Raw genomic sequence first — 14,120 nt, forward strand, 5'->3', positions numbered from 1 at the left:
TGAGGCTGGGGGGCAGTCACACAGGGAAGAAACTTCCAGGGACTTTGGTCAAGTCAGGTGACTTCCCTACACATAAATATTCTGGAACTGAGGGCCATTTACAATGCCCTGAGTCAGGCAAGGCCTCTGCTTCAAAACCAGCCGGTACTGATCCAATCAGACAACATCACGGCAGTCGCCCATGTAAACCAACGGGGCGGCACAAGAAGCAGGATGGCGATGGCAGAAGCCACAAGGATTCTCCGATGGGCGGAAAATCATGTGTTAACACTGTCAGCAGTGTTCATTCCTGGAGTGGGACTGGGAAGAAGATCTTCTCAGCAGACACGACCTCCACCCGGGAGAGTGGGGATTTCATCCAGAAGTCTTCCAAAGGATTGTACACCATTGGGAAAGGCCACAGGTGGACATGATGGCGTCCCGCCTCAACAAAAAGCTATAAAAGATATTGCGCCAGGTCAAGGGACCCTCAGGCGATAGCTGTGGATGCTCTGGTAACACCGTGGGTGTATCAGTCGGTTTATGTGTTCCCCCCTCTGCCTCTCATACAAAAGGTACTGAGAATAATAGGAAGGCAAGGAGTAAGAACGATACTCGTGGTTCCGGATTGGCCAAGAAGAGCTTGGTACCCAGAACTTCAAGAAATTATATCAGAAGACCCATGGCCTCTGCCGCTCAGACAGGACCGGCGGCAGCAGGGGCCCTGTCTGTTCCAAGACTTACCGCGGCTACGTTTTGACGGCATGGCGGTTGAACGCCGGATCCTAAAGGAAAAGGGCATTCCGGAGGAAGTCATTCCAACGCTGATTCAAGCCAGGAAAGATGTAACTGCAAAACATGATCACCGCATATGGCGAAAATATGTTGCTTGGTGTGAGGCCAAAAAAGGCCCCAACAGAGGAATTTCAACTAGGTCGATTTCTGCATTTCCTATAAGCAGGAGTGTCTATGGGCCTAAAATTAGGCTCCATTAAGGTACAGATCTCGGCTCTGTCGATTTTCTTCCAGTAAGAACTAGCTTCAGTACCTGAAGTTCAGACATTGTAAAAGGAGTGCTGCATATTCAGCCCCCGGTTGTGCCTCCAGTGGCACCTTGGGTTCTCAACGTGGTGTTGAGTTTCTTAAAATCACATTGGTGTGAGCCACTAAAAACCGTGGATCTAAAATATCTCACGCGGAAAGTGGTCATGTTATTGACCTTGGCTTCGGCCAGGCGTGTATCAGAATTGGCGGCTTTGTCATATAAAAGTCCTTATCTGATTTTCCATATGGATAGGGCAGAATTGAGGACTCGTCCCCAGTTTCTCCCTAAGGTGGTATCAGCTTTTCACTTGAACCAACCTATTGTAGTGCCTGCGGCTACTAGGGACTTGGAGGATTCCAGGTTACTGGACGTAGTCAGGGCCTTGAAAAATTATGTTTCCAGGACGGCTAGAGTCAGGAGAACTGACTCGCTGTTTATCCTGTATGCACCCAGCAAACTGGGTGCTCCTGCTTCTAAGCAGACTATTGCTCGCTGGATTTGTAGCACAATTCAGCTGGCGCATTCTGCGGCTGGACTACCGCAGCCAAAATCTGTAAAAGCCCATTCCACAAGGAAGGTGGGCTCATCTTGGGCAGCTGCCCGAGGGGTCTCGGTTTTCCAACTTTGCCGAGCTGCAACTTGGTCAGGGGCAAACACGTTTGCTAAATTGTACAAAATTGATACCCTGGCTGAGGAGGACCTTGAGTTTGCTCATTCGGTGCTGCAGAGTCATCCGCACTCTCCCGCCCGTTTGGGAGCTTTGGTATAATCCCCATGGTCCTTACGGAGTTCCCAGCATCCACTAGGACGTCAGAGAAAATAAGATTTTACTCACCGGTAAATCTATTTCTCGTAGTCCGTAGTGGATGCTGGGCGCCCATCCCAAGTGCGGATTGTCTGCAATACTTGTATATAGTTATTGCCTAACTAAAGGGTTATTGTTGAGCCATCTGTTGAGAGGCTCAGTTATATTCATACTGTTAACTGGGTATAGTATCACGAGTTATACGGTGTGATTGGTGTGGCTGGTATGAGTCTTACCCGGGATTCAAAATCCTTCCTTATTGTGTCAGCTCTTCCGGGCACAGTATCCTAACTGAGGCTTGGAGGAGGGTCATAGTGGGAGGAGCCAGTGCACACCAGGTGACCTAAAGCTTTCTTTAGTTGTGCCCAGTCTCCTGCGGAGCCGCTATTCCCCATGGTCCTTACGGAGTTCCCAGCATCCACTACGGACTACGAGAAATAGATTTACCGGTGATTAAAATCTTATTTTCGTTGACTCATTGCTAATTTGTTTTGCAGCATAGTCAGAGACCAGATCATCGGCAGCAAAGTGAACAACCTCAATTTAAAGTATGTCTGTCACTGCCTTACAAAGGAGTGGCAGCCACTGGGCTGTACTGTGGGCGTGCAGTAGCAGCCTATTGAGTCGCAGGATACGAGAGGCATCAGTCGGGCACGTCACTATTTCCTAGGGTAGTCTTTTCGTTAATGCAGCGTTGGCTAACATAATAGCTGCCCTTCCATCTTTTTGAATTTGCTTTGTTAACTTTACTTTAGATTTTTTTAATAATTGAACAATACAAGCCTTCAAACAGGTGCAGTATGTGTGACCGATGGACAGGATGCTGATGATCACAATACAGATGTCGGCATCCCGATGTTTAAAATCCCGACAGGTGTAATTTATGTATGCTATCTCCTCTCCCCTTGCCCCTAACCAATCCGCTCCTTGCATCCTAACCCTCCCCCCCTCCCCCCGCAGCCTAATCCTAACCTCCCCAGGTGGTGCCTAAACCTAAACGCGCCCTTCCCCCCCAACCCTAACCTGGCCGCTATACTTACGGTTGGGATTCCGGCGTCGGTCTCCTGACCCTGCTGGGATTCCAGCGTTGGCATTTTGACGGGTGTCGGTATTCCGACATCTTAACCACATCCCACTTCAAACATAGCATTTTGTTGTCAGGAATAAATTAAATACTTCCACGCATTGTTTTTATACACAATTACTGATATTTCTAGATTTTTAAATGTATAGACCTAAAATGGAGGCATGTCCACACCCCCCCTAAAAATAATACAATATAAAAAAAGTTATAATTGCGAGGGGGCGCCATTCTTGTGGGAAGCAGGTCACTCCTCCTTGGCTGGCGCCATCTTCCCACTGATATTTGGGAAGATGGGGCATGTGCACTAGAGGGCAAAGACTCTGGCACAGTGCACTGGCACCATCTTTTTGAAGATAACACTGGGAAGATGGTGCCGGAGTTAAGTATAGGTATACTGGGGGTGGAGGGGGGAGGGTTGCAGCAGACCTGGGCCTCTCCAGCATTCCAGGCCCAGGTAATTAGTGCCCGCTCCCCCTCTCCCGGTACCATTGTCTGCACATTTTACATCTGCCACACCTGCAGAGGTTGAGGCACCGGTGTGATTTCAGCAAGTTAGCAAGTATTTTAAAGCAGCGCTCATTTAAAAGGCAAAACCAGGTTGATCTAGACCAACTGCGCCCAGTTCTGCATCTCGCAAGCTTACACATAAACTTCAGTGCCTTAATAAAATCAAGATGTGTATAAGTTCAATACAAATGATAGTATATAGAATGAATCACGCAGACAAAACAGTTATCAGAGCACAGCTCAGTGATCAGAACAGAAAAAAATAATGATATAAACAAAAATTAATATACCGTATACTGTAGGTTACAGTATTGTATACCAGAAAATAAAATAAAAATACTTTATCTCTCTATGACAGTATGAGTTAATGTTCTTGCATGTGTGAGCTAATGATGTAATAATGACAGATTATAACGGTCTTTATTATTTGCGGTACTTTTTATGTGTTTGAAGCTTATATTTATTATTGTTACACTGAGTTTAGAATTTTTGTTTCCCTGCCATGTATATAACTGGAGCTAAACTTTTCTTGACTAAAAGTATGAAGCCACCAGATGGCGCTGTAAGCAACTCTCTGTAGGCCGTTCCCTTCTTGAGGAGTCTAGAGATTTTTATGTTTGGAAAATGCCTGTATCATCCGCAATAAAGAAGAATCATACAGAAGTTGATGTGTTAATAAGGAGGATGAGGATGAAGGACTGCTCTATTTGTGAGTAAGAAATGAATTATGTCATATAATTGTCATAAGGACTAATATGATTAACATGTTATCACAGTTCTTTGGTGTACACTGCTGATTGCAGAGGTGTAGTAGTGGGGTATCTGTGCGGGATACGTATAGGATGCTGACGGTCGGCATTCCAGCAGTCGAAATCCCGGCGTCAGAATCTCAACATGCGTCCAAAAGTCCGGCACCGGAATCCTGACATCAGGTGAAACTAGGAGGGGGGGTTAGGTTTGGGCACCAGTGGAGAGGGTTAGGCTTAGGAGGGTAGATGGGAGGGGGAAGTATACTTTCAGAACCCCTGTCAGTATTCTCCCCATTGGGATGCCGCCGTTTGTCTTCTGACCGTCCTCATCCTGAACGCCGGTCACTCGTACCACAACCATCTGTGCTACAGATTGCTGGCAGATGGGTGGATAATCTACAATGTACGGCTGGCAGTGAGGGGGCTTCTATGGAACTAGTGTCTGGCAGTTGGGGGATATCAGTGCAACAGGCACACATACGTGACAAAATGTCATCCCCATTAATTACATACATGGGCAGCAGTGACTTATATGACTGATGCTATGGCAAGTGTAATGTTGTTCCCAAAATTGTGCAAACCCTCATTAATGCCATCACATTGGGGGTCATTCCGAGTTGATCGCTCGCTGAAAATGTTCACTGTACAGAGATGATGAAAAAAAACGGCACTTCTGCGTATGCGGCACAGTGTACTTTCACAACGGTCGATGTAGTTTCACACAAGGTCTAGCGAAGCTTTTCAGTCGCACTGCTGGCCGCAGAGTGATTGACATGAAGTGGGCGTTTCTGGGCGTCAAGTGACCATTTTTAGGGAGTGTCTGGAAAAACGCAGGCGTGGCTGGGCGAACGCAGGGCGTGTTCGTGACGTCAAAACAGAAACTGAACAGTCTGAAGTCATCGCAAGCGCTGAGCAGGTCTGGAGCTACTCTGAAACTGCACAATATTATTTTGTAGCCGCTCTGTGATCCTTTCGTTCGCACTTCTGCTAAGCTAAAATACACTCCCAGTGGGCGGCGGAATAGCGCTCGCACGGCTGCTAAAAACTGCTAGCGAGCGAACAACTCGGAAATGACCACCATTATCTGCTACACATACAGAACCTTGTTGCTGATGTATTGCTATACCTATTATAGTGAAAGTGTGAACCCATAAGCAGTGTTCGTAAATAACCTTCACTAACTTTGATGATGAGGCACCTGTAATGTCTAGGTGGGTGTGGTTATGATAAATAGTTAACGTGCTTGTTTTTCTCCTTTTAAATATCCTATCAACCAGAGACACGCACCATGTATGGGACAGAGGAGCAGAGCAGATCATACCGGACAATGACCTGCCTGTCTCCCACCTGGCAATTCACCTCCACTCTCCTATCAAGCCATATTTAAATCAAAGATACCCCCACTGGACACGTCCCATCGCCACATATAGGACCTGATTCCGATTGGATCGCCATTTGTTGGATCGCTATTCGCAATCCAACCGCAAATATTACCAAAAGATGCGGGTCTGTCCTGCGCATGCGCCTGTAATTTGCTGTGGATGGCCGCAGAAAATGCGAACGCCTCTGCCTGTCAATCAAGCAGAGGCGTTCGCGGGGTGGCAACGCTCCGTTTTTTAGGCAGAGATGGAGCGTTGCGGGGGCGTGGCTGTGCGAATGGGGGCATGGTGGGGGCGTGACGCAGCCACTGATCAGAAAAATGGCGACGGTCCTCCTGCGGGCTCATAGCTTGCACAGGTACCCACCTCATTCACATACTGTATACTAAGAAAGTAGTCGTGTGACAATCACATTGACAGTCAAAGGTCGACACAATAATGTGGCATGTCATAATGTCGGCATGGTTAAAATGTTGACACCCAACATGTTGACCATTGCAAAATGTCAAGAAAAATGTTAAAGCTATGTGGTAAGGTTGTATGGGTTAGAGGGGTGTGGTATAGAAAATCTACAGTGTCTAGGTAGGCAGTCAATAGGTCAACACCATACGGTCGACATGCATTAGGTACAAAAAGTTGGCGGGCACAAAAGGTCAACAGATAAAAGGTCAACAGAGGTTAAGGTCGGCAGGGTCAAAAGGGCAACATGAAAATGGTCAAATCTTGTATGTTTGGTAATATGTAACCACTATCCGTACAAATGTTTAGCCTTGCGGTCTTGCTGCGCTCGCCACGCTTCGGGCAAGGTTACTGGGGTGTGGATTATTGAGTCAACCTGAAAAAGTCGACATGCACTAGGTCAGCATGGGAAAAGGTCGACATGGTGAAAAGGTCGCCGCAGAAAAAGGTCAACACAGGAAAAAGGCTGACATGTTTGTTTTCTTGTGTCATTTAGTCCGTAACATGACCGGGAACCCCAATTAGCGCACTCGCTTTGCTCGCCATTCTGCGGGCGAGGTGCCTCGTGCTGGTTACTATTCCCAATCGTAGTCCACGTGGATGGTAAAGTATGAAAAAGTTGAAAATTTGAATTTTTTTTTTTTTTTAAATCATGTCGACCATATACTGCATTGAACATTGCCATGTCGATCAAAAGTGGTCGATGTATTGAGTGTCCTTATTACTGTTGACCTATTATCCGGATACCAGGTTACTATTCCCAATCATTGTCCACATTTAAAGTTAATTAAGCAAAGCACCCTCGCTGCACTCGCTGCTGGGACTCCGGTGCCGCTTTCCTGACCGCCATGATCCAGACCGCCGGTATTACATACCAGACCCATCCGAATTCTCTAATTAAGATAATGATTCAAATGACTTGTTGATATCACTAAAAATAACAGTTGTTAAATGAATACCTCACAAATCAATGCAAATAACTGAATATTAATCATTAATATTTAATAAAATGTTCAGAAGAAATATGAGAATGGCGGAAATACAGATAATTGTGAGTTAGGTGATAAAACCGCAGAATGTGCACCAAGTTATCAGAGCAATGAAGCCTACACCTATATATTCTCATCATCTTGTCACCGACACTCACGTTGTTATAAGTATGGTGAGAAAAAACATCAGTTAAGCAATATGTGGTTACTTTGTCCTAGCGTCCATCCGGGACCTCGTATCATGGTAATGGGCCATTAAGCTGAATTTGCCCAGACGGCACTCACTCCAAGAACAAGACATAAAATATAATTAACAAACTCGTACAAAGAACTGAAGAGGGTTAAGAGGGCAGTGGGAAAGAGATATTGTTTACATCAAAAGTGACTCTGAGCTGTGATACTAATTAATGAGCAAGCAGTGGATGAAAAGGGCCTAATTACCACCTCAGAGAACATATGGTGCCTGGCGCACTCCAGGCTGTGTGCTGACTGTCATATCAGAAAGGGATCGAGACGGGGCACGAGCTTGTTATACAGTAGGTGTCAAAAAAATAAAATAAAAAAAATACCAACATAAATCTTAATTCTAACAGTAAACAATTTTCTTTAGTAAGATTACTTCGTCTACATGTATCACGCACCAAGATGTTTGCAAACACGGGTTCTGTTAAATGCTCTGATAAGAGTGCCTGATGCTGAGGTGGGTGTCAGGGCCATCTTAACATACAGACACACTGTGCAGCTGCCCAGGACCTCACAATTCTAGGGGGCCTTTGAACAGGGGCGGGTGGTGGTCACACAATCAGAGCGGCAAGGCAGAATTCTTTACCTGCCTTCCAGGCTGCAGCCAGGCAGTGAATGGCTGTCAGCGTGCTGATTGGTGGATGGCTGGAGCTATCCACCAATCAGAGTACACCATTCTCTACCTGCCTCCCAGCCTGCAGCCAGACAGTGAATGGCTGTCAGCGTGCTGATTGGTGGATGGCTGGAGCTATCCACCAATCAGAGTGCTGAAAGCCATTCACTATATGACTGCAGAAGGGGTATGTTCTGATTTTTTTTTTTTTTAATTGGTTCCCATGAATGGGTGTGTAGGGGCCCCAGTGCACTGCTTTGCCCAGGGCCTACAATGCTGTTAAGATGGCCCTGGTGGATGTAAAGCAAAAAAGAGCAAGTAACTGTGCAAGTTGGCAAAACCGTGCTGCAGTGCAGGTGGGGCAGATTTAAAAGTGTAGAGCGATTTAAATTTGGGTGGGGTGTGTCCAAACTGAAATCTTAATTGCAGTGTAAAAATAAATCTGTCCAGCATTTGTGGGCTACATGCAAAAAAACAAACTTTTATTTGCACCCCTTCATTGCACCATGGTTTGTCCTGGTGCACAGTTACTTGCTCTCTTTTGCATTGCTCCCACTTGAGAATCAGCTGCCCGGTCCAGATATTACCTGAGTGACGGAATGATTGACGTTCTCCTGGGAAGAAGCCCGGCTCCTGCGTCTGGGTGGGGCTTTGGGAATAGCTCCCCTTTCTTCATCGGAGGTGTCCATGTCCCCAGAGTACTTTGGTCCCTTGGGTACAAGGGAAGGGCTGCCTTTAGGGAGATACCGGGTGCGAGTTAGTTGGGGATCAGGGAAGGAGCAGTTTACTTGGGATTCTGTTAAAATGGGAAGGTCTGGAGGAGTAAGCGGGAATGGGAAGAAGCAGGAAAATAAGGTGTTATTTATGGCATTTTCTGTTGTCAAATATTTTTCTGCTATGGAACTTGCAATTAGTGCAAATCCATCTGGCACAGTATTGGTTAATGACTGCATCATCTGCAGGGAACAATAGAATAACGGACATCACTGCAGCCTGGCGTTTGGCACTAGTGTGGGCCTGGCATATATCCAAGGACAGGTAAATATTACAGAAGGATATCATTGGTAAGACTGGGGGACATGTCTCTCCTGATCAGTCTTTCACATATACAGCCCATGATTGTTACAGGGTAGATAGCATCGCGTTAGATAAGTGATTGTGGGGTAGATGTATCAAATCTTCTAAAAAGAACAGGTGCCAAAGTTTCCCATATAAGACAATCTACTTTAGCTCTAAGGGGTCTATTCATGAAGTAGTTAAAACAGTGGAGAAGTTGCCCATGGCAACCAATCAGCTGCTCCGTACAATTGTATAGTATGCAAATTATAAATGTTACTTCAATGCTGATTGGTTGCCATGGGCAACTTCTCCACTGGCTCACTTCTCCACACTTTTCACTGCTTCATGAATAGACCCCTTCATTTGTCAACTACATTCTATGAAAAGCAAAGCTTGATACAATTCCCCCTATATGCTGTAACTGTACTACCGATATTAGTTGGAACATTAAAATATCTCGTAAGCATCTGTATCAACTTTCTGGATTTTGTAAACGTCAACTGCACCTGCTCCTGTACTTGGCACTGTCAATGTCTTAGATGGGTATAGAGCAGATGTTCTCAAACGCGGTTCTCAAGGCACCCCAACGGTTCAGGTCTTAAGTTTATCCATGCTTGGCCACAGGTGACTTAATTAGCACCTCAGTCAATTAGATTTAACCATCTGTGCTGAGCCATGGATATACCTAAATCCTGGACCGTTGGGGTGCATTGAGGACAGAGTTTAAGAACGAGAGAGAGAGAGAGAGAGAGAGAGAGAGAGAGAGAGAGAGATGTGGACAAGAGAGATCTGGGGGAACCCACAGACTGTAACAGAACCCTGACTATATCCAAGTTTCCAGGTGTGCAAAGCTTAGAGGACTCTCCATGTTCCGTGTGATGTTGTGCAGATGCTGGGACCATCTACTCACTGGGCCTTCGGATGTTCTCCAGACTGCGGCGGCGGGAGTTGTTGGTCAGGCGGACCTCAGTGCTGAACTCTTGCTCTGGGTTAGCTGTGTTTTGTCCTTGTTCCTGGAGTAGTTGGTGGAAAACGGAAGCCAGCTCAGACTCCGCAATGAGCGACTCCTTCCGGGCCACATCTTTCCCAGGACTGGTGAATTCAGAGAACGACTGCGGAATAAGGTGACAAAATAAGCAGATAAATTATGATACAGGATGCGGGCTCATAGGAGGCGATTCCATTGAATGTGATGTTGGCGCAATGCAGGCAATGTGCCATTCTGATGGCAAGGGAACACCAACGGCACCCATTACCGCCCCTACATAACGCATTTCACCACGCATCCCCTAATGAGCAAGAAAATACAGAATGTTAGGCTACTATATGTATGGGTGATGTGCAGACTCTAGATTGCCCGGGCACTGCGCCGTGATATACAATGTTACACTGAATTGACCCCACGCAATTTTATGTTCACACAGCAAGAGGGCATAGGCTACACAACATCCGCGTGATTCAGGTTGTATTATACAGAAGGTAATCAGTGACAGAACCGCAACCCAAGAAGATACCTGGAAAACATCATGGTCTAGAGTTGGGGACAGCTGCGTAGACTGTCTCCTTGATTGAGCCGAGTACTCAGAATCATTCTCAAAGTCAAATGGGTGGACGGAGAGCAGACGCTTTTTCTTGCGCATCTTCAGGAGAGAAAGTTATGAGAAGTAAAGTAACAGAGAGCAGAAGCCATTATAGAGCAGCACCATGGTGATTTCCCATTGGGAGTGTGATTCATGCATATTACAGTGGCTGCAAAATGTGGTGATCAGTATAATTTGCATGTATCGTTAGCAGAGGGGGACATGTACTAAGCAGTGATAAAAGTGGAGAAGTGAGCCAGTGGAGAAGTGGCCCATGGCAACCAATCAGCTGCTATGTATACATTTATAGTATGCAAATTCTAAATGTTACGTCAATGCCGATTGGTTGCCATGGGCAGCTTCTCAACTGGCTCACTTCTCCACTTTTATCACCGCTTAGTACATGTCCCATAGTTGCAAACAGACATTATAGATCATTCTAGCACAACTATGCATGCCCCCATATAAAACACTGTGTTATGATTTCCCTATTATCTCTTTCAGACAGGATTACATTTTGTACTCCCAGCCGAGACTAAGAACTGTTGCATTATATCTGTGTATATATTCCTTCGCTAAGAGTCCCGGATAGCAACCATGAAGGTAAAATACGTTGTTCAGTATCGAGCCCACATAGCACTGCAGCGCTTTAAAAATAAAAGTTATACCTCCCCACTCTGTTACAGAGCTGGAGCTCCTCCCACCTTATTAACATAACCCCCAAGCATTGCTAATTAATCAGGATAGTGCCTAACTGCAGGCCTTAAAAGGGGTGGGGCATTATGCAGTGGGTGGAGTTTCAATCTACAGTGGGTGTTTTGGGGTGATCAGGGTGAGGTTTGAGGTGAATTTTGGGTATGGCTTATTTTGGCCTGATATCACATGATTGAATGTTGGGAGGTATGTGCTTAGGACAGTCTTATGTGATCTTAAGTGGGTTAAAAACCCAAAGTCAGTAAACCTTTCAGATGCTATGACATCTCTGGCCATACCTCAGGTGTATGAATCCAAGAGTCCCAAGGCTGAATTGTGCCTACTAGTGTGTTTAACACAAGCAGACAATATATATTCTATATATAACTGTATTTACATGTAGAGCCTGCATAGCACAGTCTGACAATACCACCGTCACAGACATTGTTTAAACTTGTCCCCTTATAAATCACAGTCTGCTTTTTACCATTTAAACTACAGATGGGTCCATGTTTATCTTGACCTTTAATAGGATTAACGGAGACTAGCCAATCAGACTTAATCCCCTGCTGTAATGACTTAATCCCCTGCTGTATTGTTCTCTGTATTGTATTGCAGCTGAGAACAATAGATGAAGGGTTTATGTTAATAAACCATGTTGTGCCTAGGCGCAGCAAAGAAGTCAAGATAACTGTGGACCCATCTGTACAGTGAGCTATAGTATATTGGAAGATATATAGGGAAGCAGAGCACATATAAGTAATAGCAGCGGTCTTGTTGTCCAATGCGAAGGAGCTCATTGTTTAACGTGTCCAAAGCCGAGTGTTTACCATACTGTAGCGCTGAGTCTCTGAACTGTCCATAATGTCCTCGTCCTCATCATTAAACATGCCCGCCCTGGCTTGGCGCAGATATTCTCCTAGAGGAAAGGTAATAATACGACATAACAGAAGTCAGTGTCCTGTGTACTTCATAAATAATATAGCAACTGCGACAACGTAGAGCAATGGATTATTATACGTCCGGAATGTCGTATGTAAATCTAAGCAAGACATACTAAGCTGCACACATATAATAAACAGTTTTTTTTTTTTTTTTTTTAATAACTGCCATTGACTGAGAAAGTCAGCCATATAACGAGGACATAACGGAGAAGGGCATCTCACTATCATTTGAGGTACCCTTTTGTTCATTAGGGGTGCACTCTTGAAGCCACATTTATTGGCCTTTTCCTAGTAATTTGCAGTGGACCTGTAGAAATTAGGGGCCCGATTCAGACCCGATCGCTGCTGTGCGTTTTCTCACAGCGGCCGATTATCGAATGACTGCGTATGCACCGCAAAGCGCACGCGCGTCGCCAAATAGCGACAAGCTGGTGTGAAAATTTCGATCGCACAGCCAATCGCAAACCGATTGACAGGAAGCGGACGTTTGGAGGTGGTAACCGACCATTTTCTGGGAGTGTCAGGAAAAACACAGGCGTTCCCAAGCGTTTTCAGGGCGGGTGTGTGACGTGAGCTACGGATCGGTTCAGCCTGTTCTTTTCGCACTGTAGGAGTAAGTCCTGGGCAGCGCACACACTGGAAAAACCATTCGATGGTGAGTGAGGTGCGAGGGACATTTTCACACGGCGTACACATGCGATCGCACACTTGCACAGAGCAAATTAACACTTCCCTTGAGTGGCGACTGTCCGATCGCAGGACAACAAAATTAGCAGCACAGCGATCAGGTCTGAATCGGGCCCTATGTTTCTAACTCTCTGTGAGTTGCGGTGGCAGACACAAATTCTCCAGTGGCGGGATGGCTGCTCTGAAAAGCCGCTGTCCCGTGAGCCCTACCACAGTAGCAATACTTTTGCCGCTAAGTAGCAGTAAAAGTTTACACTGCAGGCGGAGTTATTGCGCAGTTATGGACTTAGTCATCAGATGCGCACAGCGAGGGCTGGAAGAGGCGGATCCCTCTTTGCAGGAGTGGGGTACACCAGGATAATGCCATCTGAAGATGCAGTTAGTTCCCGTAGTCAGGCTCTGCAATCTTTACGTTTTCGGGACATGATGAATTCATGGCAGGCACATCTGTGTTTTTATGGTGTGTGGGCGTCCGCCGCAGCCGCTCTGCTGTTATTCCAGTTCTGCTGACACGGTATTTAATAAATGTGCTTCTTAGCTCTCTGCACAGTTTACATTTCCCCAGCCCCCACCTGCAGTGCAACATGGTTTTGCCAAAGTGCACAACTGATCTTTTTAACTTCGGAATGGCATGACACTCCGACACTAATTCAACTCCGCTTTTTCACTGGTTTCCATTTTATGGAGCACGCAATATAAGAACACAGAACTAGGGATGTGGTCGATGGTATCGGAATACTGACAGTCGGGATCCCGATGGCCAGAATCTTGACAGCAGACTCCCGACACTCAGAATGCTGTCGGATCCGGGTAAGTATTTTAAGTCTAACCCTAACCCACCCCACTCTAAAACTGATTCAGATGCAGTTGCAACTTCAATGGCGACGTCACTGAGCGAATCCAGTAGACCGCACATGAATCGCGGCTGCAGGGCACATGTGACTAGGTACCTTGTGATTGATAGGAAGAGGCCGTTTGGAAGGAGTTGGTATCGAGTGACCGGTGGTTGGGAGACTGCCGGTCACCATACCGACGGCGGGATCCTGGCAATGAGATGCCCGGCGGGGAAGCGGTGGGGTGGGGAGAGCGAGTGCCACAGGTTCTATTCCCACTCAATAGGCATCGGTCACATAACTACATCCCGTTTGGGAGTATGTCTGCAAAAACGCTGTTTTGATCGTTGATGTGGCGAGTGTCGACGCGCTACTGCAATCTCAGTTGAAAAAAAATTTTTTTGCCAGCACTGCCGCTCCCGCCCTTTCCCCATCCCCAAACACCCTCAGCCTATCCATCAGGCTGGGGCTT

The 14,120-nt window shown here is 46.2% G+C and overlaps 1 protein-coding gene across 8 annotated transcripts in view; it reads right to left on the minus strand.

The window, feature by feature from the left end:
• The window catches only part of MLPH (melanophilin), a 144,275-nt gene that overhangs the window by 59,021 nt on the left and 71,134 nt on the right, over positions 1 to 14,120 (minus strand). For 5 of the 8 annotated variants that reach the window (XM_063933204.1, XM_063933203.1, XM_063933202.1 and 2 more), the window contains exons 6-9: positions 12,015 to 12,103; positions 10,426 to 10,551; positions 9,822 to 10,023; positions 8,440 to 8,666 (exon numbers count right to left, since the gene is read on the minus strand). In XM_063933204.1, the coding sequence (XP_063789274.1) occupies positions 8,440 to 8,666; positions 9,822 to 10,023; positions 10,426 to 10,551; positions 12,015 to 12,103 (644 nt within the window). The remainder of the gene's footprint in view (positions 1 to 8,439; positions 8,667 to 9,821; positions 10,024 to 10,425; positions 10,552 to 12,014; positions 12,104 to 14,120) is intronic. The other 3 variants (XM_063933205.1, XM_063933209.1, XM_063933207.1) reach the window with 2 other exon arrangements.

Source organism: Pseudophryne corroboree, chromosome 7 (assembly GCF_028390025.1).
Source record: "Pseudophryne corroboree isolate aPseCor3 chromosome 7, aPseCor3.hap2, whole genome shotgun sequence".
NCBI classification, from domain to species: domain Eukaryota; kingdom Metazoa; phylum Chordata; class Amphibia; order Anura; family Myobatrachidae; genus Pseudophryne; species Pseudophryne corroboree.